Source organism: Macrotis lagotis, chromosome X, assembly GCF_037893015.1.
Source record: "Macrotis lagotis isolate mMagLag1 chromosome X, bilby.v1.9.chrom.fasta, whole genome shotgun sequence".
Classification (NCBI taxonomy): Eukaryota; Metazoa; Chordata; class Mammalia; order Peramelemorphia; family Peramelidae; genus Macrotis; species Macrotis lagotis.
In genome coordinates, this window is record NC_133666.1 from 426,087,102 (window position 1) to 426,111,716 (window position 24,615).

A 24,615-nucleotide genomic window follows, 5' to 3' on the forward strand; every position below is an offset into this window, starting at 1 on the left:
ATTTATATTTGTATCCTTAACACTTAGCACAATGTCAAGCATAAAATTAATGTTTAATAAAAGCTTTCTCTATTTCTCCATCTATATAGCAATATATCTATCTATTTAAATTCTGTTGGGGAAGAGTATCCATAAAGGAGAATAATGAAAAATTAGGGAAATAGATATAGTCTCTCTCCAGGAACTAAGATAGACTTAATATGATCCTGCTTCCTCGTTATAGATCTTGGAGGATGAGATGTTATCAAAGTAGAATAGAAAAGAATATTTATAGTAGCTCTCTTTGTGGTGGCAAAGAACTGGAAATTGCCAGAATGTCCATCAATTGGGAAATAGCTAAACATGTTGTAGTATATAATTTTGATAGAATACTACAGTGTTAGAAGAATTGATGTGTTCGATGACCTTAGAAAAATATGGATAAACTTGGAAAAAATCATGAAAAGCAAAATGAACAGAATTAAGAGAACATTGTATATAGTAATAGCAATATTATTTTAAGAACCATTTTGAGCAAATAACTCATTTTGACTATTATAAATACTCAAACTAACTATAAAGAATACATGAAGAAAGATGTTATCTGCAACTAGAGAAAGAACTGATAAATAGAAGTATGTATATAAAGATTTTAAATATGTGTGTGTTTGTGTACACACATATTTGTGTCTAATGATGGCTGTCTCTATGGACGGGGAGACAGGAAGGAAGAAAAACAGGAAAAAAGGAAGTTACTTGAGAACTTTATTATATATGTAAAAGGAATAGCAAGTTATGCATAACAGATTGTAATTTCATGTGCAAATACATTTTATTATACTCTTATGGAAATCATTTTAACTCATAAATTAAAAATAAAACAAAGAAATAAAATGGTACAGGTTAAACCCCAGAGCGAGAGTGTCTCCAAGGCAGTAAGTTGAAGCCATTAAGGATTTTGTAAGACAGTTGGGAATGAAGCATTGTTGAGACTTTTCCTGAACTAGTAGTAGGTCCAGAATAGGCAATCACCAATCAGAGGAGCTAGCAGCCTACCTACCATGGTGGAAGGATACAAACTTTAATGTCTTTCATTTCTCAAACCTTAACTGTTTTCCACCATTCTTTTCCTGATGATCATGATAATAATAAATATATACCCTTATCTGTATTATTTTAACCAGTAAGAAAGCTCACTAGTTCCTTAGTCAAAAAGGTCCCAGGATGGGGGCAGCTAGGTGGCGTAGTGGATAAAGCACCGACCTTGGAGTCAGAAGTACCTGGGTTCAAATCTGGTCTCGGACACTTAATAATTACCTAGCTGTGTGGCCTTGGGCAAGCCACTTAACCCCTGTTTGCCTTGCAAAAACCTAAAAAAAAAAAAGGTCCCAGGAGTTAATCAAAAATTCTTTATCTAAAAGAAAGCAAGGCAATTAGAGGTGATGTAACAATAGAAATTGATGTTGTTGCTGCTGTGCAGAGAAGAGGAAATGGCAAAGTACAACTTCACAGGAACCCCATGAAGATTTGGAGTTCAGGTTTAAGACCAAAAAGTTATTAACTGCTTGGTAGTATGGGAGCTGTTGGAAATCTTGAAATTATAGCAAGAAGCACAGCATTATCAAATTGAAGAGAACTTCAGAGGTTATCTAGTTCAAATCTAATGAGATGAAACTAGAGTTTGTAAAGGCCAATTAACCATACCACAATCCTACAAGTAAGCAATGACAAAGCCCTTCAAAATAGTTCTCCTGATTTGATCCAGTCCTTACTAACTCACTTTTCTACAATATTTTAGGGGCTAAAGATTTCTTCCCCTTCAAAAACTCTCCTGTGGATTAATCCATATAAATAATCTATTTTAGAGACAAAAAGTTGAGTCATAGAGAGCTAAAGAGATATATACCTGTACTACTCACCCATCTATTAGGTCTCAAGTCCTAGATGTGGAGGCAGGTCTCCTAACATTCATGTCACTGTCCTTTCCATGTTAGCATGGTATTTTCTATATCTACTTTTATAATATTTATCTTGCTTGAGTTTCATTCCATTTTAATCTGTGAGCTATCGACAGTCAGGAAAGGATTGCCTTAGCTCAGCAAACTATTAAATGAACAGCTGGAGAGAAGTAGAGCAAAAAGTTGACTTGTACATAAAAAAAGAGATGGGCAGGAAATCTTCTACCCCCTGGAACCAATTTAAGAGATTTGGTATAATCAGCATTGCTATACCAGGTTTCCCATTGATGCACATCATTCACCACTACCATCCTCAGCTCCTAAACATATCCTCTCCACCTATTTACCATACCCTCTGAAGTAACAAAAAAAAAATAACAAATAATAGAATCATCTCAATAATATCCCTCACCTAGTCAATGAGGAAACTGAGAGTCAAAGTGGCTAATTAATTTGCCCAAGACATTAAAAATTTTTCAAGGGATTTTGTTTGCTTTTCTTTGTAAGAGCAGTTCTTAGTAAAGTGTCTGGTATATAGCAGGCAATTAATAAATGATTGTTCACAGTTGCAGAACCCCAGAAATAAATTTTCCTGATTATCAATGCAAATATATTTAAAATATGTTCTAATAATATTTTATAAAATATTAATTTTTAAGTACAAAGGAAAACTTTATATACTTTAATAAGTATAAAACTTTAATAAGATATTTGTTAGAATCATACATATAGGGGGCGGCTAGGTGACGCAGTGGATAAAGCACCAGCTCTGGAGTCAGGAGTACCTGGGTTCAAATCCGGCCTCAGACACTTAATAATGACCTAGCTGTGTGGCCTTGGGCAAGCCACTTAACCCCATTGCCTAGCAAAAACTTAAAAAAAAAGAATCATACATAAAGAGCTAGAAGAGTACTTAGAAGTCAGCTATCTAAATCATGCTGTTTTCAGATGAGTTACCTGAGACCTAGAGAGTATAAGTGACTTACCCAAGATTACAAGACTCTTAAATGACAGTCACTAAGTCTTTGCTTTGCCCAGAATAACATGGTTTCCAAATCCATTTCCTTAAAATTATACCACAAGGGAGATAATGAAAATTATTATTATCTCCATTTTTCAAAATGATTAAAAAGTATTTCATCATTGCCACCCAGATAAAAGAGCCAGGCATCAAACCCAAGTTTGGTTGCTTTTTTATTCCAAAGGCAGTCCTCACCTTATTAAAACATACTAATTGTTCCTTATAGGAAGATTGGTGACCTAAGGTTTAAGAGTCAGAAAGACCTGATTTCAAATTCTACAACTGACCTTTACTAAGTTTTGTGAACATGGACAGGTTACTTAGTGTCTTTCAGTCTCAGTTTGCTCATCTGTGAAATGGTATCATCATCATCATCATCATCATCATCAACATCATCATCATAATGATAATGATAATAACAGCACCTACTTTACAAGGCAATTGGGAGGTTCAAGTAAGACTATGTACATAAAACATTTTGCTTTATAAAGAGAGTGTGTTACCACATGACTATTATGGTAATGCTTTGCATGACTAAATATAAATAACCAATATCAAATTACTTGTCTCCTTAGTGGGGGGGAGGAAAGAATTTGGCACTCAATTAATGTTAATTGTTTATACATGTAATTGGGAGGGGATAATGTGGAAAGCAGTTTTTAAAAAAATAAAGTGTGTTAGAGAGCAATACAAAATTTAGTGTCACATAAGTGTTCTCTATTAGAATCATAAATAGGATAGACATACACATACATGAATATTCAGTCAATCTCATTTGAAGTTTTGGAAGAAAACTACCATACTTAAAGCTGCCTAGAGTATGATACATTCCAGTTAATAGCCAAATTAACCCTTTAGGAAGCCGGTCATCCCAGATTTATAGGTTCCATATCTGAATCCATAGGATGAACATCTTTTTAATGAGTCTCTTTATACACAGAAGACAAGTACAATGGATGTAGGCTGCCATGAGAAGCTGGATTTTGCCAGCAAAGCTGTTAAAAATCTCAGCAGGAACTCTATGAAACCAACTCAGTCATAAATCCATCCATCAAGGATTTAGTGTTAAAAATCAAATAAGTTTACTTGTTGCTTCAGTTTGGATGTGGAACCTTGGGGATGAATATGAGGAAAAAGAAGTAACTAGAGGAAGGTTTTTCTTGTTGTCCTTGGCTTTGTTTTGCTTTGATTATTTCTTTTAGTAGGTTATAAGCTTTGATCATAAAATGAAGCTTCCTTTGGGATTTCCAAGATGTTCCTGTGCTGTGCAACTGTTTTAGACTCTATGGTTCCACAAAATGGCTCAATAGTTCTTAGAGAAATGAGCAATATAGCTCTCTAAGTTATGCAAATGGTAGGACTTGCAGCCAGCTGGATAACTAGCTGGAAGAATTGATATGTGAATGGGGAATCAAAGTCTTGCTGCCTATTTTATGGAGTGAAAAATCCTGTACCAAGAAGATACTCTTCAGAGCTTTCATTGGTAAATTGTGCATAGGTTAGTAACTGTCCATTATAACATATTAAGAGATATTAAAAAACTGTCTCACAGTAAAGATTTATGGGCCACTGAACATCAGGAAACCATACTGCATACAATTATCAAAAGGCCTAACAATTATTAGAGGAATGCCAGCTAAGCCATGGGATTCTATTCATTGCCCCTAGGTTTGAGTTTCTATTCACCTGCATGCTTTGGACTGCCCATTGTGGTTTACATAGTACTAGCACATTCAGATGATTGATAGCTCTTCAGGGCAAGACTACCCCCCATCCCCCATTTTGGCTGTTAGCAAGCTCTGCCCATAGATCTTTATTGACTTACATGAGCTATTATTTATTACTAGCTTTAATCCACTGAAATTCAAGAGGACTGGAAAGGAAGAAAAGAGGGTGTTTAGAGAGAAGCATAGCATGTAATATTTAGAAAAGAAAATATCTGAGAAAAAATTAGACATAAGATGGTTATAAGAAATATGCAGCATTCTTAACTGGTAAATCTAAAAAAGAATTGATCTAAGAGCTGGGTATTCTAACATATATTATATCTAGCAGCAGATAAAAAATATTAGAAAGAAGTTAACTTTGGGCAAAAAAGGATATTAACAAGTGACCACATATTGTAATAATAATTTTGAGGTGAAAAGTAATTCATTTCCAGGACTTTAGGATGAAATGATTGTGTTAGATTTGGGGAGATACAGGATATAAGCAACACAGAAAATATCTGGAGGTTGGAGAAGATTGTCAACAATAGGAAATAGCAACGATCCCAAGTGGGGCTGCTATAGGGATGATAAGGAGAGTTCCTTTCCTCAATTCTCATCCTACTATATCATTTCCTAGAGACACTTCTCTAAAATTATCTCCCATAAAGGATCCTATCTTCTTCTTTTGTCCATAAAGTTTCAAATGTTTAAAATTAAAGAGTCCCACAATATTTGTGCTTCCTTTGATACCCAAAACTTATATTCTATGTTTTTGTTATGGAATACCAAGTTCCAGTTTCTTAAGACACGTTCTTCCATAACATGATGATATAGTTTGCACAGCTTTAAACATTGCACATGATAGTCATGTGTATTAATGGAGACACTCTGCTTTCTCTAGTCAGTTCTTAATATCAATCCTAAAATAATCTTACATACTCAGAAAAAAAAAAACCTTTAGTGGCCCCCATTATCAAATGAATGAAGTACAAATTACTATGCCAGAGATTCAAGATCCTCCACAATATGACCTACTTTTTCTAATATATTACATTTTATATACTCCATGATCTAGGAAAAATAGACTTCCCAACAAATATGCAACTGCACTCTTCTGTCATATTTTTGCTCATGTTTTTCCCTGTGCCTAGAATCCTGTTGAATTTCTACCCATTGTTAAAAATATAATATAAATATTACTTCCTCATTAGATATCCCATAATTTCCCCTTACCGAGTCAGTAATGACTATCTCCCTTAGTCCTCATAAAGAACTTTTGTTTAGGAACTTCTTAATACATTTATCATATAATTTTGCATATTATAGCTACTGATGTTTATGTCACCTTCCTAATAGAATGAAAACTTTATATTGGTAAGGAGTATGTCTGTGAATGTATGCAATACACACATATAAATTTATATTTATACACATAAATATAAATATATATGTGTGTATTTACACATGTATATAGATAGACCAACAGAATTCAGGACTTAGGAGTTGGAACTGCTTAAAAAAAACAGGGAGGAAGAGGAGGAAGGGTTGAGGAAGGGGGAACAAACTCTTGTCCAAAGCTACCTGGCACTTAAAAGGAAAATAAACAGTCTTGAAATCTGTTCAAAATCACACATACCACAGCACTACATGTTTTGGCCAAAAACTTACCATTTTTGTCTGTCTTTTCTCCAAGAGCATCAACAGTGCCATCTGGGTGGAGACGGACAAAACCTCCACTAAGTCGATTGTAGAACTGAAGAATGTTTCCTTTCTTCAATTTCCAACTTTCAGCAGCCCACTGTTTTAAAAAAAAGATACATAGTCAAAAAAAGTCAAAATTATATAAGAAAAAAACCTAAAAAAAAATCTATATGAGAAGGCACAAAAGTGAAGGATCTCATAGAAATAAACATTTCATAAAAAATTTGTGTGCTATTATGTTTTACCACTTATTAAATGACTATTTGAAAATTATATCATTAAAGACTCAAAACAAAGTCCTTACAGCTTCTTTTCTTTGCAGTTCTAACTTCTGCCCTGTATAGAAAAAAGAAAGAAAGGGCTGTTAACTTTAGTAATGTCATGGCTTCTGTAGTCACAGTAGTAAAAAACAAAATTCCACAAGACATTTGGGTGCTTGGTACTTACTCCCAAAGAAGGTGCTATTATCACTAGGGTATAGTTCTCTAACAATTTTCCCATCATCCTCTCCATGATCCAGCCATCTATGAACAGAAAAAGAACTCAATTATGTTTAGTGCCTACAATGACCTAGTTTTGACATTTAGACAATCAACCCTAAAATAACGGATTAAAAGAGATTGGCAAGAGTAATCCATTTCTAGAAAAGGGTAGGGAGAAGGAATGCAGAAGATCAAGAGAGGGATAACTGATTCTCTACCTGAAAATGTCATAGAAGTATATAAGCAGCCAGGGAAATTACATGTACTGTCAGAATAAGGTCAAATTAATTCAATGAATTAACAACCCTAATGAGGTCAAAGTTATATGGACCAAAGTGCTTTGCTCTGTTATTTGGTCACAAAAACTTCAGCTCTTGCTCTGATTACTGATATCACAAACACACTATTGCATAACGAACCAGAAAGAAGAGAATTTAAATTAAGATAGGCTATAAATATGGCATTTTAAAACTGCTTTTTCCTACATGAAAAGAAGTTTAAAAATCAATATTAAATTATCTAGGCTTAAATCACCAGGGTCCAAGGACAATAGAAAGTGTCTAGCTTTCAAAATATAAAAAAAAATTATAAACCAGATAAATGCATCACAAAGGAGCACATTGAGTTGAACTGCATACATACACACATTGATACCTGTGACACAAGAAGGCATATTCAAGCTCTGTGGTAGGATCTTTGATCACAATATCATCAAGAAACCAACCGTTTCCTAAATTGAAAGAAAGGAAAATTATAACATTAATATGAATGATTAATGAAACATGTTAATATTCAAGAAAACTTAATGTAGTTTTAGATATAGGATGAATGTAAAGTTCTCATTAAACAAATTTTAAACAGGTTGCAATAAGTTCTACTAGTAGACAGGATGAGCAGTTGATTTTAGAAAAAAAGGAAAGACTTGCGTGAAATAATGAAGAGTGAAATGAAGAAGTAAGAGAACATCGCATATGGTAATAGCAGTATCGTTCAAAGAACAACTGTGAATGTCTAAGTTATTCTGAGCATTATAAATACTCAAGTCAGCTACAAAGGACCCATGAAAGAGAATTCTATCAAATACCAGGAAAAAACCTGATAAATAGAAGTAGGAATAATCTGGTTTATGTGTGTATGTCAAATGGAGACCTTCTCTACTGTGGGGTGAGGAAGGAAGAAGGGAGATAATTTTTAATTTTAACTGTTAACTATATATATATATATATATATATATATATATATATATATAGTAAACATACATAAATTTTTTAAAAGAAGTTAAATTTATGCGAAAGAAACTTTAAGTAGCAAATGAACAAAGCATAACAAACTTTTGATTCTTGCATCTCTAGCATAATTCTTTTGTGATTTATGTTTTAATAGGACCTTCAAAACTTTTGAATTTGTTTTACAATAAAATAATTTATTAAGTACCCATGTAAAGTATTATGCTAGGTGCAGAGATGAATAAGAAACTATCTCAGCTCTCAAACTGATTACAATCTAATTGGGTTGATAAGGAATGCATTCAAGTAACTAAAATTTAAATCATAATATGATATCACATGCATATTAAAGGTCCAGAAAGAGAATATGTCATCAGAGAATCAGCCTAATGATGCTTGAAGGAATTCATCACCAACATGAACTCAAGATGTTTTTTTTTAATCCATTTCCACTTTTGAAGACCATTAACCAAGATATAAAAGGACTGCAATTTGCACTGGTGGGAAAGGGCATCTACATCAATGAAATCACAGGTTTTTTAAGCAATGAGGTAAGTGCAGCAGAGAGGTACAAAGTGCACAAAGGAAATATGAGGGGAGAGAGAGATTACATCTTGCTAAAAGGAAGAATGTAGAAAGCATTCTAAAGTAGCTAATAAAAAAATAACATAAAATGCATTCAACATGCTTACCCTAAATTCCTATAAAATGCACCCCTGCTGTATACTTAGCAGTTTTAAAAATCTTGCATCCAACATATGTATACAGAATGTTGTGAGAGATGAAACGTAAGCATGACATTTAAAAAATATAAAAAAATAAATTGTCAAAGGTTAAGTGGTCATTGGATATGAACAAAGAATTCTAAAAAGAAGAATCACAAATTCTTAACAATTATATCAGTAAAATAAATAATAATAAGCACATAGTAAGAATTTATGATGTTCTAGGTACTATACAAAGGGTTAGGTGATAAAGAGTAGAACAAAAGACTGTCCCTGTTCTCAAGGAGCTCAAAGTCTAATGGTAAAGACAACATAAAATAACTACATATATAAAGAGTATATAAGATATGTGTGTGTGTGTGTCTGTGTGTCTGTGTGTCTGTGTGTATAGTGTAAATTGGAGATAATTCACATAAAGGTAGTGTTAGCATTAAGGGGTGTGAGGAAAGGCTAAGGAGATGAAAAAATAGTTTCAAATTATCAATAACAGAAAGGTAAATGCTGCAAAATAACTGTAAGGTTTGAAATTAAACCCAGCAAATAAGTAAAGATGATAAAAGATGTACATTATCAGTGTCAGGGAGATTTGGTGACAAGCACACTAAGGCACACCTTTCCTCACTTGACTACAATACTTTAGGACTTTTTTTTTTAGACTCCACATCAGGTACCTTCCCCATATTCTCTTTTCCAGGTCTCTTTTGTGTGTTGTTTTCCCTGCTTCTTCAAGGCAAAAATACCTTTCTTTTTTTGTACTTGCATCCCTGGAATAGGGTAGGTGTTTAATAAAAGATAATTGATTAATTGATTGATGCATTGAGCTGTGATTTTGGTACAACCATTCTAGAAATCTATTTGTAATTATGCTAATAAAAACTAAACCCAGTTTTGGGTAGGCATATAGAGCCCAAGAAGCTCAGTAACAATAAGAAAGGCTCTATAGTTTATGGAAGAGTTCTGTGGTGACAAAGACCTTGAAGTTAAGTAGATGCCTAAAAATTTGGAAATAGTTAAACAAATTGTAGTAAAGTATGTGACATAATAGTACGATGTTATAAGAAATAATAAGCAAAATAAAGAAAAATATAAAAATATTTATATGAACTGTTGAAAGTAAAGTAAACAAAGCCTGAGGGAGGGGTAGTTGGAGGGAAGAATCTTACACAATGACTACAACACTATAAATGTAAAGAATGATAACAACAAAACAATCAAACTAGATGTTGTGAAATTATCAAGCAAAGACTTGACCCCAAAGAAGAAATAATGGAGACACATTTCCACCTGCTCTTTTGTAGGGGAAGGGATCCATGGGTATGAAGCATTGCATATAAAATTAGGTTTTTTCAATGTTGATTGGTTTTATTATTTTTCTCTTTTTCTTTTAAAAATTCTTTTTTTATAAGGATATCTCTGGGAGGAGGGAAATAGAAGAAATAGCAATAAAATTCAGTGATATAAAAAGAAAATATATCAGTAAAAATAGATAAGTATTATTACAAGAAAATAACATTTCAATATTTTTTTCTTCTAAAATACACAGAACATGTGGGCAGCTAGGTGGCACAGTGGATAGAGCACAGGCCCTGGAGTCAGGAGTACCTGGGTTCAAATCCGGCCTCAGACACGTAATAATTACCTAGCTGTGTGGCCTTGGACAAGCCACTTAACCCCATTGCCTTGCAAAAACTAAAAATAAAATAAAATAAAATAAAATACACAGAACACTACTAAAAATGAAAATTAAACATATTCTTTAAAACTATTTTCATATAAGACCAAAGGATCAATGCATAAGATGTCAATTAATATGAATAATGATAAAAATGTCGATAAATTTAGCATTTACATAATGATTTAAGGTTGCAAAGGAGTTTGTACATATCCCATTTGGTCCTCACAACAACCTTGGCTGTTGTGTTGTGTTATGAAGGAAAAAAAGAGATTAAGTAAAATGTCTACAATCAATATCTAAAAAACATCTAAGGCACAATTTAACTTAAAACTTTTCTGGCTTCAAGTTCAGTGTTCTATTTACTGATACTTCCCTAACCTTGAACCTATAGGTGAGTCATTTGTACTCTCTGAGAGACTGCTTTTTCAGCTATAAAATGAAGATAATAATACCTATAAAGTCTAGCTCAGAGGAGTGTTGGGGAATGCAAATCAAATATAAATTATCTTACAAACCATTAAGTTAGGCATTCATATCAACTAGCATCACCATTACCTAAATATCTCCAAACTCCAAACCCAGAGTGCTTTCCTCCTTTATATACCTTTATTGCCTTCAAGAACACAGGAGGAAATAACAGGTTGTGAGATCAGTCTCGCATGTTCTAGTCTATTAAGTAATGACTAATGTTACAGTTCTACCATGCAAATCAATGAACTTGACAAATTAATCTTGGGTTTCTGATGTCAATCAAGTTCATCACTTCAGGATTCAGGTAAAGTGATTTTCTCTTATACATAGAATCAATTTTTTATAGATGCCATCAGTCAATAACAGTCATCTCATCAGAAGAGGAATACTTTTACAAATAGCAATTAAAATTCAGTAACTGTTTTTCTATTTTTCCCCTGAAATCCAGCTTTAGATTCTTGGTTAGATTTCTATTAAAATTATAGCACCACTTTAAGGAGTCTTGAAATTTTCAGATGAAATTCTCAGAAAGGAAAGAACCCAGTTTACAGTACTCTGAGGCCAATGTCATCAGAGTTTATGAGATCTGACTATGTATGAAATGTCCATTTTATTTTTCTTTCTTTTTTTTTGTTAAAAGTCATTTAGAAAAAAATTGACCTATATAAAATCTAATGAACATTTGAAGAGGTTATATAGACTTTACGTAATATGAAGTTAAATTATTTTCTTTATAAACACAAAATATCTCAGTCACATTACTAGGGATCAATATTTTATAAAAACACATGTTTCTCATAAATACGGAAGAGATAAATACTTGCTATCCCTATGTAGAAATGCCTTACCTGAACCAAGACCATCATGTGTTATAACCACCTTATACAAATACCCAAGATGTACAGCTTCAAGGAAGAATATGTCAGTCTGCAAACAATCAATAAAAGCATAATCAGAATAAAATATTTCCAGTTTTCTAATCACACTACAAAGTAAGATAATATTAAAAAAGGTAAAGAAAAATCAAATTCATTGACATTCTAATGAGGTGAGAAATAAAAGAACAAAAAATTATACAATTTTGATTAAAACCTTGTTTTCAAGTATTTATTTTCTTCTCATTTTATCAATGCATGAATAATAATGAAATACATAGGCCATAGCTGTATTTAAATAGAATTGCATAAAATTGTGCTGTAATAATGATAACTTTTTCAAATGCTTAAGAGCTTATATTTTAGCTAAATTTTGGACTGTAGTTCTCACCTCAGAAACAATGCTTTTAGAACAATCTAGATTACCTCAATCCAAAGTAATTTCAGAGGACTAAATATGTATAAAGAGGCACTTATTTGATGCAACCAATTTGCTTTTTTAAACTATGTTTGCTTAACTATGCATATTTGTCAAAAGAATTCTTGAGTTTTTCCCAATTGAAGGGGGTGGTGGTGAAAAGGAGAACAAATAAATGCTTTTTAATTTAAAAAAATAAATTTAATTTAAATAAAAGTAAGGTTTTTTTAAAAAATTGATACAAATGAGGGCATAGTTTTGTAAAAAAGATCATAATTTTTTCAAGTCCTGAGTTGCTGTTATATTCAAAAATAGACATGCCTACCTTGGTGTAGTTTATATATATCTAATACAGGAAAAAGTGAAAAGTCTCAAAATACTTTTATATGAAAATCAATATAACAATTTGGTCCTGGCTTAGATCCTGGGGAAGATACAAGTCTCTATTACTAGATGACCAGAAAACTAAGATGAAAACAAAAACCTACAAGATTCTCTCTTCAGGATATATACTTAGAAGTGGTATTGATGGAACAAAGGGTATATACATTTTAACAGCTTTTTGGATATAGTTCAAATACCTTAGCAGAATGCTTGAACCAATTCACAGATTCCCCAACCTGTTTTCCCACAACCCTTCCAGTATTTGTCATTTTTCCTTTCTTTGTCAACTATGCATTGTTGGTTGAGTGTAAGGCGGAACATCAATTTGCATTTCTCTAAATTATTCATTATTTAAAGTATTTTCTTCATAGGCTTATTGACAGGCTATATTTCTTCCTTTGAAAATTACCTATTCATAACCTTTGACCATATATCAATGTCTTACAAAACCTTCATAAGAGAAACCTATTGTAAAGATTTTTCCAGTCACCTGTTTCCTTTATAATATCAACTATATATGATTTGTTTGTGCAGAAATGTTTTTGTTTTTATATAATCAAAATCTCCTACTTTATCTTCTATGATCCTGTCATTTGTTTAGTCATAAACTCTTCAGATCCAAAAGGTAATTTTCTTCATTTTTTTCCTCTAAATTGTCCAAAATGGAATATTTTATATTTTGGTCATGTATCTAATTGGATCTTATCATGTTATATGGAGGTGAGGTACTACTTTTTGATATTTCAAAGATCTATGATTCACTTCTTTTTCTACTAATATAATTCATAATACCTCCATAGATTTCTTTAGGTTTTTTTTTTTTTTTTTTGCAAGGCAAATGAGGTTAAGTGGCTTGCCCAAGGCCATACAGCTAGGTAATTATTGAGTGTCTGAGTACCTGAATCCAGGTACTCCTGACTCCAGGGCTGGTGCTCACCACCTAGCCACCCTGTCCATTTCTTTTTGAGTGGTATTGATAGCAAAGAAAAAGTAAAAGGAAGAGGTATATAGGATACCTTACTCTTCTCTCTTTCCCAAACATTATCATCAGTATAGTATTTGAGATATGTCTTTATTCACATACATTTTATTTTATTATTTTATTTTATTTTATCTTATCTTATCTTATTTTTATTTTATTTTATCTTATTTTATCTTATTTTATTTTATTTTATTTTACTTTACTTTAGGTTTTTGCAAGGCAATGGGGTTAAGTGGCTTGCCCAAGGCCACACAGCTAGGTAATTATTAAGTGTCTGAGGCTGGAATTGGACTCAGGTACTCCTGACTCCAGGGTCGGTGCTCTATCCACTGTGCCACCTAGCCACCCCAATACCTCCATATATTAATAGGCAATTTAATGAGTTATTAGAGCAAAAAAAGAAAAAGAAGAAAGATCATGTCATGGTCAAGCTGTGGTAGGGAGCCTCCCCATATTTGGTTCTGTTGAGCTTCAGATGTCTTGTCTTCAGTCTCCAAGCACATATGCAAATCCTTTCCAGATAGAAAGTAAATTCCAGAACCTGTGCTCCACCGTCATACTCTTAAAAAACCCACAATCCCTATCAAGTCCTAAGGAAGAATCATAATAGGACTTCAGTGGAAGAACAACCACCCAAGGGAGCTGTAAACAAAATGCTTTATGATAGATCTTTTTTATGTTTTGCTTAATAAAATGAATATAAATACAGCTTGTAATTAAATACAGCAATAAATCCTCATCATTACCTAGTAATAATTATTATAGTTTCATAATGAGCAATAAATATTAGAACAAATATGCAGATAATAATTACTCCCAGCCAAATAATGTAAAGATAGAATATATTTTATTAAAGATTCAGAGAAATGAATTTTGCTCACTCACTTGTCCTTTTAAAAATTTCTTGGGGTTCTTTGATTTAAACAGTTGCCTGGAGCTTGTATCTCCTTTCTCTCCATAGATAGAAATATAGACTTTGGATTCTGTCCCAGCATTCCACCTTTCTCCTGTTGTCACACGCACCTCATACACTGTCACTGATGAGAAAAAGAAACTATGCTTTATATCCCAAATGCTGCTGACTTGAGGAAATCATATAAACATAAGAAAAAAAATCACCCACATCCATCAATTATACTAGGTGCTAGTGTAGAACTTGAATTTTCATAAGAAATGTTTTCTAGAATAAAATGCAATAAGGTAAAACATTTTGATTACATGGACATTTTCCCTGAGTTGTCACAATAGGAAAGGAATATTGAAATCCAGTATAAATGAATCACAGTTTATCACTAAAGCTCTATTTCAAGTAATTACAAGGCAAAATATTTTCCTTAAAGAAATACTACATAAATCTAATATCCCAGGTACTTCCTAGCACACACTATATTAAAGTACCAGAGCGTCTATCATGTACTAACCTTTAGGAGAGACATTGCTCTCATATTTCAGACTTGTCAACATACTTAGTCTGCCCTGAAGTATGAACAACCCTGCTACAGAACTATATCTTAAAAATTTCATTTCCTCTTTTTTTCCCCAACAGATAGTGTTACTTCATGCCATAAATAGTAATTATGTATCACTCTTATGACCATAGTCAGAATGACATTTCTTTTTACTTTTCAGGAGTTTAGAAAGTAAACATGTAAGAAGAATAAAACATATTCATACATGTATCCCATAAAATAAAATAGATAATGGTTATTTCATTAACATGGCACTCTATCTCAGAAAACAGAAGCATATAGGACTTTGCTCACAGCTTTTTCTAGGCAAACTCATAAAACTACCTTGAGACACATGCTCTAAACATCTGGAGAGCAGGTAAATAGCATAATTCTTTGTTTTGCCTTACAAGATACTGTCTCATTCTTTCTCCTCCATGTACCTATATCACAGGAAAACAATATCACAAAAGAGAAGATAAAGTAATCTCATTCTTAATTCACTTCATTTTAACTTTGTGCTTTTAAACATCAAAACAATTAGGTTGCACAGTGGATAGAATACTGGGCCTTGAATTAAGAAGACCTGAGTCCAAATCTGACTGCAGACATTTATTAGTTGTGTGACTGAAGGCAAGTTATTGAATCAATGTTTAACTCAGTTTCCTCAGCTGTAAAATGGGAATAATAATAATACCTACATCCCATACTTTTTCTTTATTTCCCAAAGAGAAAATGAGATATTTGTAAAGAGCTTATACATGATATATATATATATATATATATATATATATATATATATATATATATATATATGGATAGAATTGGAATACTAAAACAACCTAGAAAAATTAGAAGTTGGGTGTGGGAATGCTCAACAATAAAGATATACAATGAGGACAGGAATTAGTTTCTATATTTAAGAATACAGAAAATAATGATTTATTTTTAGTATGTACACCTGAGGCATGTATATCACACTAAATAAGGGTGAGGGGAATATGCAGATACTGGGCTACTATGAAATATGGAGCTATGGCAAAAAGAATGGCCTGGGAAACAGAATAAAGTATAATTTCTCCCTTTCTGAGACCTCTAAATATTGAAAAGAATATTCTGAGCATGATTTTCATACTTTTCCTCATAGCAATCAGAGTCATCCAACTGATGACTTCAACTGAATCTTAGTTTCAATGGCTTAGGGCAATGTCTAAGGGCAAGAAAAAGGATTCAATTGGCTTTTGAAATGGGGCAAAGAAAAGATTCTTATCTCCATATAGCAAATTTCTTACCTGGCTATCTTTCCCACTTATTAATAATAAAGTGAATAAAAGTAATTGGGAACATATTTTTGTCTGGTCAAACTGAATGATATCCTCACACTCCTTTTATCCCCCTACTCATAGTTATCTTTTCTATATTTCTTTAGAAGATTTGAAAGTCCAAGTTTCAATTAGATGAAGGAATAAGGAGATTAGATCTCTATCATCAGCAGCATCAGCACCAGCATCATCATCATCTACCAAAACTCCAATTTCAAAATTATCTGTTTACTTTTTCTCCATTTACCAAAGTGAAAAACAATAGGAAGAAAGGTGTCAAAGTAGGTTAAAGAATGATTAAGTCTAGGTGTATTATTGATAAATTATAGCTATAGTAGTATATTCAGGAGTAGAATGGTAAAAGTATCTCTCTGAATATGAGAAATCAGCAGGTTATAGTAAAGGAAACATTGGATTTGGAATCAGGAAGAGTTGGGTTTGAATTTCACATCTAACACTTCCTAGTGGCTATTGTGAATCAAAGAAAGTCATTTCTCCTTTCTGATTCACAGCTTCCTCTTCTGTAAAATGGGGGTATTGACAGTCATATACCTATATATATAAAGGCTATTTTTGGCTCAAATGAGAGTAAGATATGTAGATTGCTTTGCAATCTTTAAATTGCTTTACAAATATCAGTTATTATTGCTTTTTTTTTTTCTTTTTTTTAGGTGTTTTGCAAGGCAAATGGAGTTAAGTGTGTTGCCCGAGGTCATATAGCTAGGTAATTATTAAGTGTCTGAGGCTAGATTTGAACTCAGGTACTCCTGACTCCAGGGCCTGTGCTCTATCCACTGTGTCACCTAGCTGCCCCAAATATCAGTTATTATTAAAAAGTCATTGCTTCATGACATCTTCAATTATTCATTGATATTAAAGATTACACTACAAACTACCACCTAAATTAAAATTTCTCTCCCTTCTTATCTGTCTCTCTGCCTCTCCCTCTCTTACTCTTTTCTCACAGCTCTGTTTCTCTTTCTCTTTTGCCTCTCCCTCTTTCTCTGTCTCTGTCACTGTCAGTCTGTCTGCCTTTCTTTTTCTCTGTCTCTCTCTTACTCTCTTTTCTTTCTCTGTCTATCTCTGTGTGTGTGTCTCTTTCTGTCTCCGTCTCTATTGTTTCTGTCTGTCTTTTTAACTTTCTCCCTCCTTCCCTCCCTCCCTTCACTTTCTGTCATTGTTTGTCTCTGTTTCTATCTTTAATCTGCCTCTCCATCTTTCTTCTACCTCATCTCTTCCTCTCTCTCCCCCCTCCTCTTTCAGAGAGGTGATATTTCATGTGGTGTTGATCTGAGAAACTGTCACTTAATGTTTAACTTTTTTTCACAAGCATCTAAAAACTTAGCAGCAGCTTTTATTCAAGGACTTTTGAGCTTCTCTTCATCTTCCTCACAAAATGTTGCCCCCCGAGGATGAAATATTCCAGAATTTGAGTCAGTGTTTTTAAAGATTGGCAAACATAGTTGTTAGCAGCAACAGGTCAACAGCCACTTACCAAGTGCTATCAGCTCTGTATAAAGTTTTATCTTCCCTTACCTGGAAGAATTTGTTGGCCTTTTTGAAAAACAGGCAGTTCCCGACAGATTTCCCCATCCTCTTGATCTTGAGCCAACCAGCGGCAAACAGGGATGTAAAACTTTTCTCCGGAGAAAATGTTTTGCAATTTTATCTGAAATGACAACAATTTAATGTATAGAGGAGATGTAAAATTATGACAGTGTATAATAAACTGCCCCTCCCAAATATGTATGAAAATCTTAAATTACATTTAACCCATTGGGAATTTTGCCATTCATTTTTTTTTGCATATTATCCATGCCGATTAGAATGGCAATCCATTTGGCCTCACAAAGGATCTTTCTTAAATAAAATATGCCAATTTAAATCTAGATCATTGCATACTGTCTAGTCCTCCATATCTAGAAGATACACTTCTCCATTCTATCTTATTGACTCATATCTAGAGCTAGAAGGAACATTAGAAGTCATCAAGTCTAACTTTTGTTTTACAAATGAAGGAACTGATAGCTAAGAATGTTACATACTTTGTCCAAGGTCACATATGCAATAAACATCAGGGGGGGGGATTTGGACCAAAGTTTTCTAATTCAAAAAGCAGTACCATAGTCTTCTCTCCTTTAGAGTCTTCTGATTCCTAACTCCTCTCCTAGTACTGCACAATCCAGTCACTTTTGTTCCTCACCCAAAATATTTAATTTCCTAATTTTTAGGCATACAATTATAAAAGCAAGTTAATCCCTGATCTCAAGGAGCTTTCATTCTAATAGGAGGAAATAATACACATGGTTAGGTACAACTTCAGAGTGACTAGACAGTCCTTAGGTTATATTGTCAGGGCAGATGATAAAATTTGGGTTTCCAGAGGACAGAGAGGCATGGAAAATAAATAAACTATTATCACATCACATCACATCACATCCACCTCTTAGGGCATGGACTTTTAAAAAAAGAGAATTATCTGTTGTAATGTTTGCATTGCCCCTAAGACATTAACCTTAAAAGGAGTTTAATAAATATTTGCTGAGGATAATGACAATGATATTGACTATGAGACAAGAAGATGTAAACCACGGGCAATCAATTGTCATCATTGAATAGCTAAGAAAGAAAAGCAAAATGAATATTCAGTTATAAAAAAGTTATAAATTCTTGCTCTGAAATATATGTAACCTTGGGCAAATTATTTAACCTCTCTGTCTCAGCACCCAATCTTCATAATGGATATGGTAATAGTTTCCCCATATCAATTTCATGGGGCTAGCAAGAAGACTAATTATAACTTTGGGGAAAAATTGCTTTGTCCTACTGTGAGAGCAGAAAGACAAGTTATTATTACTATAGATATTCATGTATTAAATTGACATCACATTTCTAAACCTTACACAGTACAAAAAGTATCAATGTGATGTAAAAATCTAGGAAGTAATTCTTCATTTTGAGCTCTAATAGCTTTATCCTCTCTCCTCATAAAGTTAGATAAGCTTCTCATCCTGCTTCAGGCTTCTTCAGACTTTAGTCTAAGATGATGATTTTATTAACTACTATATATTCTTTCTGCTAATGGAATAAACAATCTGTTCTTGTCTCCTATGAATTTTTCATTAATTTTCTCACTTACTATGACACCACATAGAAATAAAAGATTTGCCAAGCAAATTACCAAGGATTTGCATAGCAGGTTATTTTGCATTTTAGATTCTTTTTCACTTTACAACATAATTTTATCTCCTAAAAATGTGAAAATAATACACCCAACATCAAAGAGGTAGAAACAGGGTCAAGAGGCAGCAGAATCCTTGGCATTGGTAATCTTCATTCATTAATAATCAAAAATAAATCAGGTTTTAAATTGTAAATAATCTCAAAATTGAAGGGCTGCATTGTCTTTTACTGAAAAAATGAAAATAACTGTCTTTGACAGAACTCATAAGAAAAAGAGTCTGACAAGGCAAAAAGTAATGTTAATTTGTGTAAGGAGGCTAGAGGTCAGAACAATGTAACTCAAAAAATTGGAATGGGGGAGAAATGGGACACCTGAAACATTCAGAGCTAAGCTAAGTATGGAGACAGTTAGGTAGTACATTAAATAGAACTCCAGACCTAGAGTCACAAAGATTCATCTTCATGAGTTCAAATTTTACTTCAGACACTGTGATCCTGGGTAAGTTGCTTAACCCTGTTTGCCTCAGCTTTCTCATCTATAAAATGAGCTGAAGAAAGAAATAGCAAATCATTTCAACATCTCTGTCAAGAAAATCCCAAGTGGGATCATGGAAAGGTTTGAGGGTCTTCCCACAGAGTGAGAAGCCAGAATCTTTCAGGAATAAGATGTTATCTGTGCTCCAAGACATGCCTCAAGGTGACTCCTGAGGAGAGATTATTCATTCAAAATTTGCTAGAAGCAAGATAAGCAAGTAATAGTTGGAGATATTGTCTTCTTTCTTTCTTTCTTTTTTTTTTTGCAAGGCAATGGGGTTAAGTGGCTTGCCCAAGGGCACACAGCTAGGTAATTAATTATTAAGTGTCTGAGATATGATTTGAACTCAGGTTCTCCTGACTCCAAGGCCTGTGCTCTCTCCACTGCACCACCTAAATGCCCCCAAGATATTGTCTTCTAAAGGCTGGTCATATGTCAAATGAAACTAGATCCATTGCTTTCCTGGTGTAGGGATAGTGTTAAGAAAAAAAAAAATCTATGCCTTTAAGATTTCAAAGCACTCTACATACTTTAATATCATTTGAGCCCAATAACCTTTTGAGGTGGTGTGGCTATCATTACCACCCCTTCAAAGAAGGGTAAGCTGAGGTTCAGAAAGGAGAAATTCCCATTTGTAATCACAGGTAACTTTCACTACAAGAATGAAAAGAAGAGTTAAAGGAGGAGGGACAGAATGTCGAGGGAAGGAGAGGGAAAGAAAGAGAGAGGGAGAGGGTGAAAGGGAGAGGGGAGAAAACAAAGGGAAAAGAAAGGGGAGACAGACATGGGGAAAAGGAGAGAGAGGGGCAGAGACAGAAAATCAGGCAAAGAAAGATTGAGGCAGAGACACAAAGACAAAGGGCAAATCTAACATTCAGAGAGACCTTTCTCCGGAAAAAAAAAAAAAAAAAACAGAAAGGAAACATAATGTTATCAATTAAGACAATTTGCCGGTTGCAAGCAAGGCCAGGAACATCTTTGAAGAACAGAATGTACAGAAGATGCTTCTGTTGTTACTTCCTTGAACTATTTCACATTCCTGTTATTAGTAAGATTTTGTAGAGTTAGAACAAAGTGCCCTTAAGCTTAAAATAACTGATTTCGTTCCTGAGGTTACCTGCTTCCTCCACAAGGTGAAGCTTACTGCTTAATTAAGAACTGGAGCCTTTTTTAATGTCTTCATCAGTACAGGACAAAGAACAGAACATCTCAAAAGTTGTGAGACCAATCATTGGCTGGCTGCTCCTAGTGATTCGTATGGCAGAATGACCTAGAAGGCTCTGCTAGGAATAACAGTTTCTTTGGAAAGAAAATCAATCCCTCAGAGATGCAGGTGATGTTTTCAACATTGCTAATAATTAGGAACTTCAGAAAACAAAAAGATATCAAGTAAGCCTAAGAATGGGATTTGATTTCTGGACACTATCTTAAGTTTTAAGAAGAATGGACTTGGTCAGGACTAGAGTAATATGTTCTTAAAATCTTAAAAAGTCTCAAACTGAAAAAAGAAGTCAATGGGAGAAATATATATTTTGGCAATCTGGCAATATATATTTTCAGAATTTATAATAAACAGCTGGCATTTGTGTAACATTTTGAAAAGTTTGAAAAGTACTTTTTAATTACTATCTCATTGTATCAACACAGTGGGAATCAGGTGCATTATCCTCATTTTACAGTTAAGAAATTGAGAATGAGATTAAGTAACTTGTTCAGAGTAATGCAGCTGCTATATATATGAAAATTTGAATTCACACTCTCCTGAATCCCCAATGTGCTACCTAGCTTCCTGTTTATCCAATAGCATATCAAAATCTGGAAAAAACATTCTTCATCCATTAGATTTTTTTTCTCATGTGTAATTAATTCAAAATTCCTTAATAGGTTCATATATTTACTAAATATCATAGATATCAAGATAATGCCATCTGCAAAAACCTGTTTATATATATATATATATGTATATATATATATATATATATATATATATATAGAGAGAGAGAGAGAGAGAGAGAGAGAGAGAGAGAGAGAGAGAGAGAGAGGATCTCACTATCCACAGGGAATATTAGAGGTCTTTACCGAACAATGGTCAGGACAGTTGTAAACACTTGTGATGAACATACTTACATTTTCCTTTTTAATGTCTCACTTAATATTAATAATCATTGTTTTGCTAAACAAATTTATCTGTTGTTACATCTTTCAAGAATTTTCATATGACTTGACCCATGCATAAGAGATACCTTTGTCAGAGCAAAGTTTTTTGACCTATTTAGTTAAGCTATTCTTTTTGAAAAATCAAATTGGGTAAAATAAAATGTACTGATGCTCTTCCAAATCAAATGCTTTTTTGAATGTCAGTAATGGATTGCTGTATCCTCTCCACCATTCTGTCAATTATGGGATGATAATAATAATGGATATAAATATGATGATTTAATGCTTATAAACTGTTTCTCCTTAATTGAGTCTCTTAACAACTCTATCATCTCCATATTTACAAATGGGGCAATTAAACCTAAAGACTAAGGAATTAACTCTCTCTCACATGATCCCATAGCTAAATGTTAGAAGCAGAGTTTAAACATGGGATTTCTAATCAAGTTGTGGTCTGTTTGTCATGATCAGTCATAAAATCCTACTTGTTCCCTCCTCATACCTTTATCAATAATCTTATGTTGTATATGTAAATTATGTATATATATATGTTTTTGTAGAGATGAGAAAATAAATATATTATTCTTTATTGATATTTTTCAACTTCTACTTTCTAATGATGGCATCCCTAACTTCTTTTTCAAAATTTGTTATTTCTCACTTCTATGTATTTTAAAAATCACTTTTCAAAGATCTTAAAAATGGTTTGCTTCAAACATAGATTTCTCTGTGCATGCTTAGTCTAGCCTAGTTGTTGTAGGGTTTTTTTTAAGGGACACTTTTAATTTCTCAAGAAGCACAATGTGTATTATGATATCATTGTACAAATATCCCACTGATGGAGAAAATAGTTTGTTAAAAATGTGTTGATAGAGTTTTTCCATTTTTCATTTCTTCATTATTCTCCTTCCATTTTAATCTTTAAATGTTCACTTGAAAATATGGCCTAATTGGGCCTATTGGCCAATTTTCTATAAACTTGTTTTCATAAAGAGATCATCTACAATCCACCATATTCAAATCTTTCATTTTTTATATTTAAATTTATATTCTAAACTGTCATTTTCTTTGGCTACCCTATTTCCACCTGAGGATAGTTCTATACTCTTTTGGACTCTTTATTGTATTCTTTAGGCATTTTCAGGAAATTTTAAAATAGCATGTCAATATATTTTATTTTACCCAATGTCATTTTTTCAAAAAGAATTGATAGCTTAACTAAATAGGCCAAGTTAGTACTATTTTTAATTGCATATCATCTTATAAATTGTATTAATTCTAATTTCTTGATTTTTGGGGGTTTTTTATGTTTGCTCTATCAAGTTGATGTCTATACAGTCTTCTAAGAAATGACTCTTAACACTAATCAGTGAATTCATTTTGTGTGTGCACATATGTATGTATTGTAGGAAGTTTTATGATGTTTGTTTATTTCCAGCCCCTCAAGCTCTCTGGAAGGAAACATCTATGAGTTCTGGGTATAAAACACTTGTGAAGTCTATAAATGTTTCACCTCTATCATTTCTTAAAAATTCTGAGCATATTACTTTTTGGTGGTGGCAGTGGAAGTTTTTAAATTCAATTTTATTTTAAGGTCCACATCCTGTCATTCCTATCTCATCATCCCATTGAAAAAAAATAAAAACAAAGCCCCTGTAACAAATGTGTAATGGTCAAGGAAAATAAATTCCACACTGGACATGTTCAAAAAAAAGTGTCAGTCTGAGACTATCACTTCTTTGTCATGAAATGGATAATATATTTCATCACAAGTAGTGCTCACTTTACTTTTCCCCCAGTTCATAAAAGTCTTCCAAAGTTTCTCTGACACTATCCTCTTCATCATTTCTTACAACACAGTGGTATTCTGTCACATTCACTTATGAAATCTTGTTCAGTCATTTCCCTGTTGTTGGGTATTCCCACAATTTCTGATTTTTTTGTCATCTTGAAAAAGTTATTAAAATATATTTATCTTTACATATGAACCATTTTCTTCTTTCTATGATGTCTTTTTGGCATAACCCTAATAGTAAAATCACCGGGTCAAAGGAAAAACACAATTTAATAGTTTGGGGGGGGTTAGTATAGTTTCAAATTGCTTTCCAGAATGGTTGACCCAATTCACAGTTTTCTAATAATGTATTAATGATCCTGTTTTCCATATCCCCTATAGCACTTGCCATTTTCCTTCTCTGTCAGTTTTGCTAAGCTGTTTGGCATGAAGTAAAATCTCAGAATAGTTTTAAATTTTATTTCTCTAATTATTGATGATCTAGTGATTTTTTCATATGACTATAGCTTGCATTTTTTCCTTCTAAAAATTATGTTTATATTCTTCCAATTATTTGTCAATTGGGTAAT

General features: G+C 33.0%; 1 protein-coding gene across 5 annotated transcripts in view; it reads right to left on the bottom strand.

Annotated features, from left to right (window-relative positions):
• Positions 1-24,615, bottom strand: part of LOC141497715 (lipoxygenase homology domain-containing protein 1-like) — a 710,463-nt gene that overhangs the window by 566,359 nt on the left and 119,489 nt on the right. For all 5 annotated transcript variants that reach the window (XM_074200482.1, XM_074200484.1, XM_074200481.1 and 2 more), the window contains 7 exons: positions 17,913-18,045; positions 14,492-14,643; positions 11,796-11,874; positions 7,505-7,580; positions 6,816-6,892; positions 6,673-6,704; positions 6,336-6,465 (listed from right to left, as the gene is read on the bottom strand). In XM_074200482.1, coding sequence (XP_074056583.1) covers positions 6,336-6,465; positions 6,673-6,704; positions 6,816-6,892; positions 7,505-7,580; positions 11,796-11,874; positions 14,492-14,643; positions 17,913-18,045 — 679 coding nt within the window. The remainder of the gene's footprint in view (positions 1-6,335; positions 6,466-6,672; positions 6,705-6,815; positions 6,893-7,504; positions 7,581-11,795; positions 11,875-14,491; positions 14,644-17,912; positions 18,046-24,615) is intronic.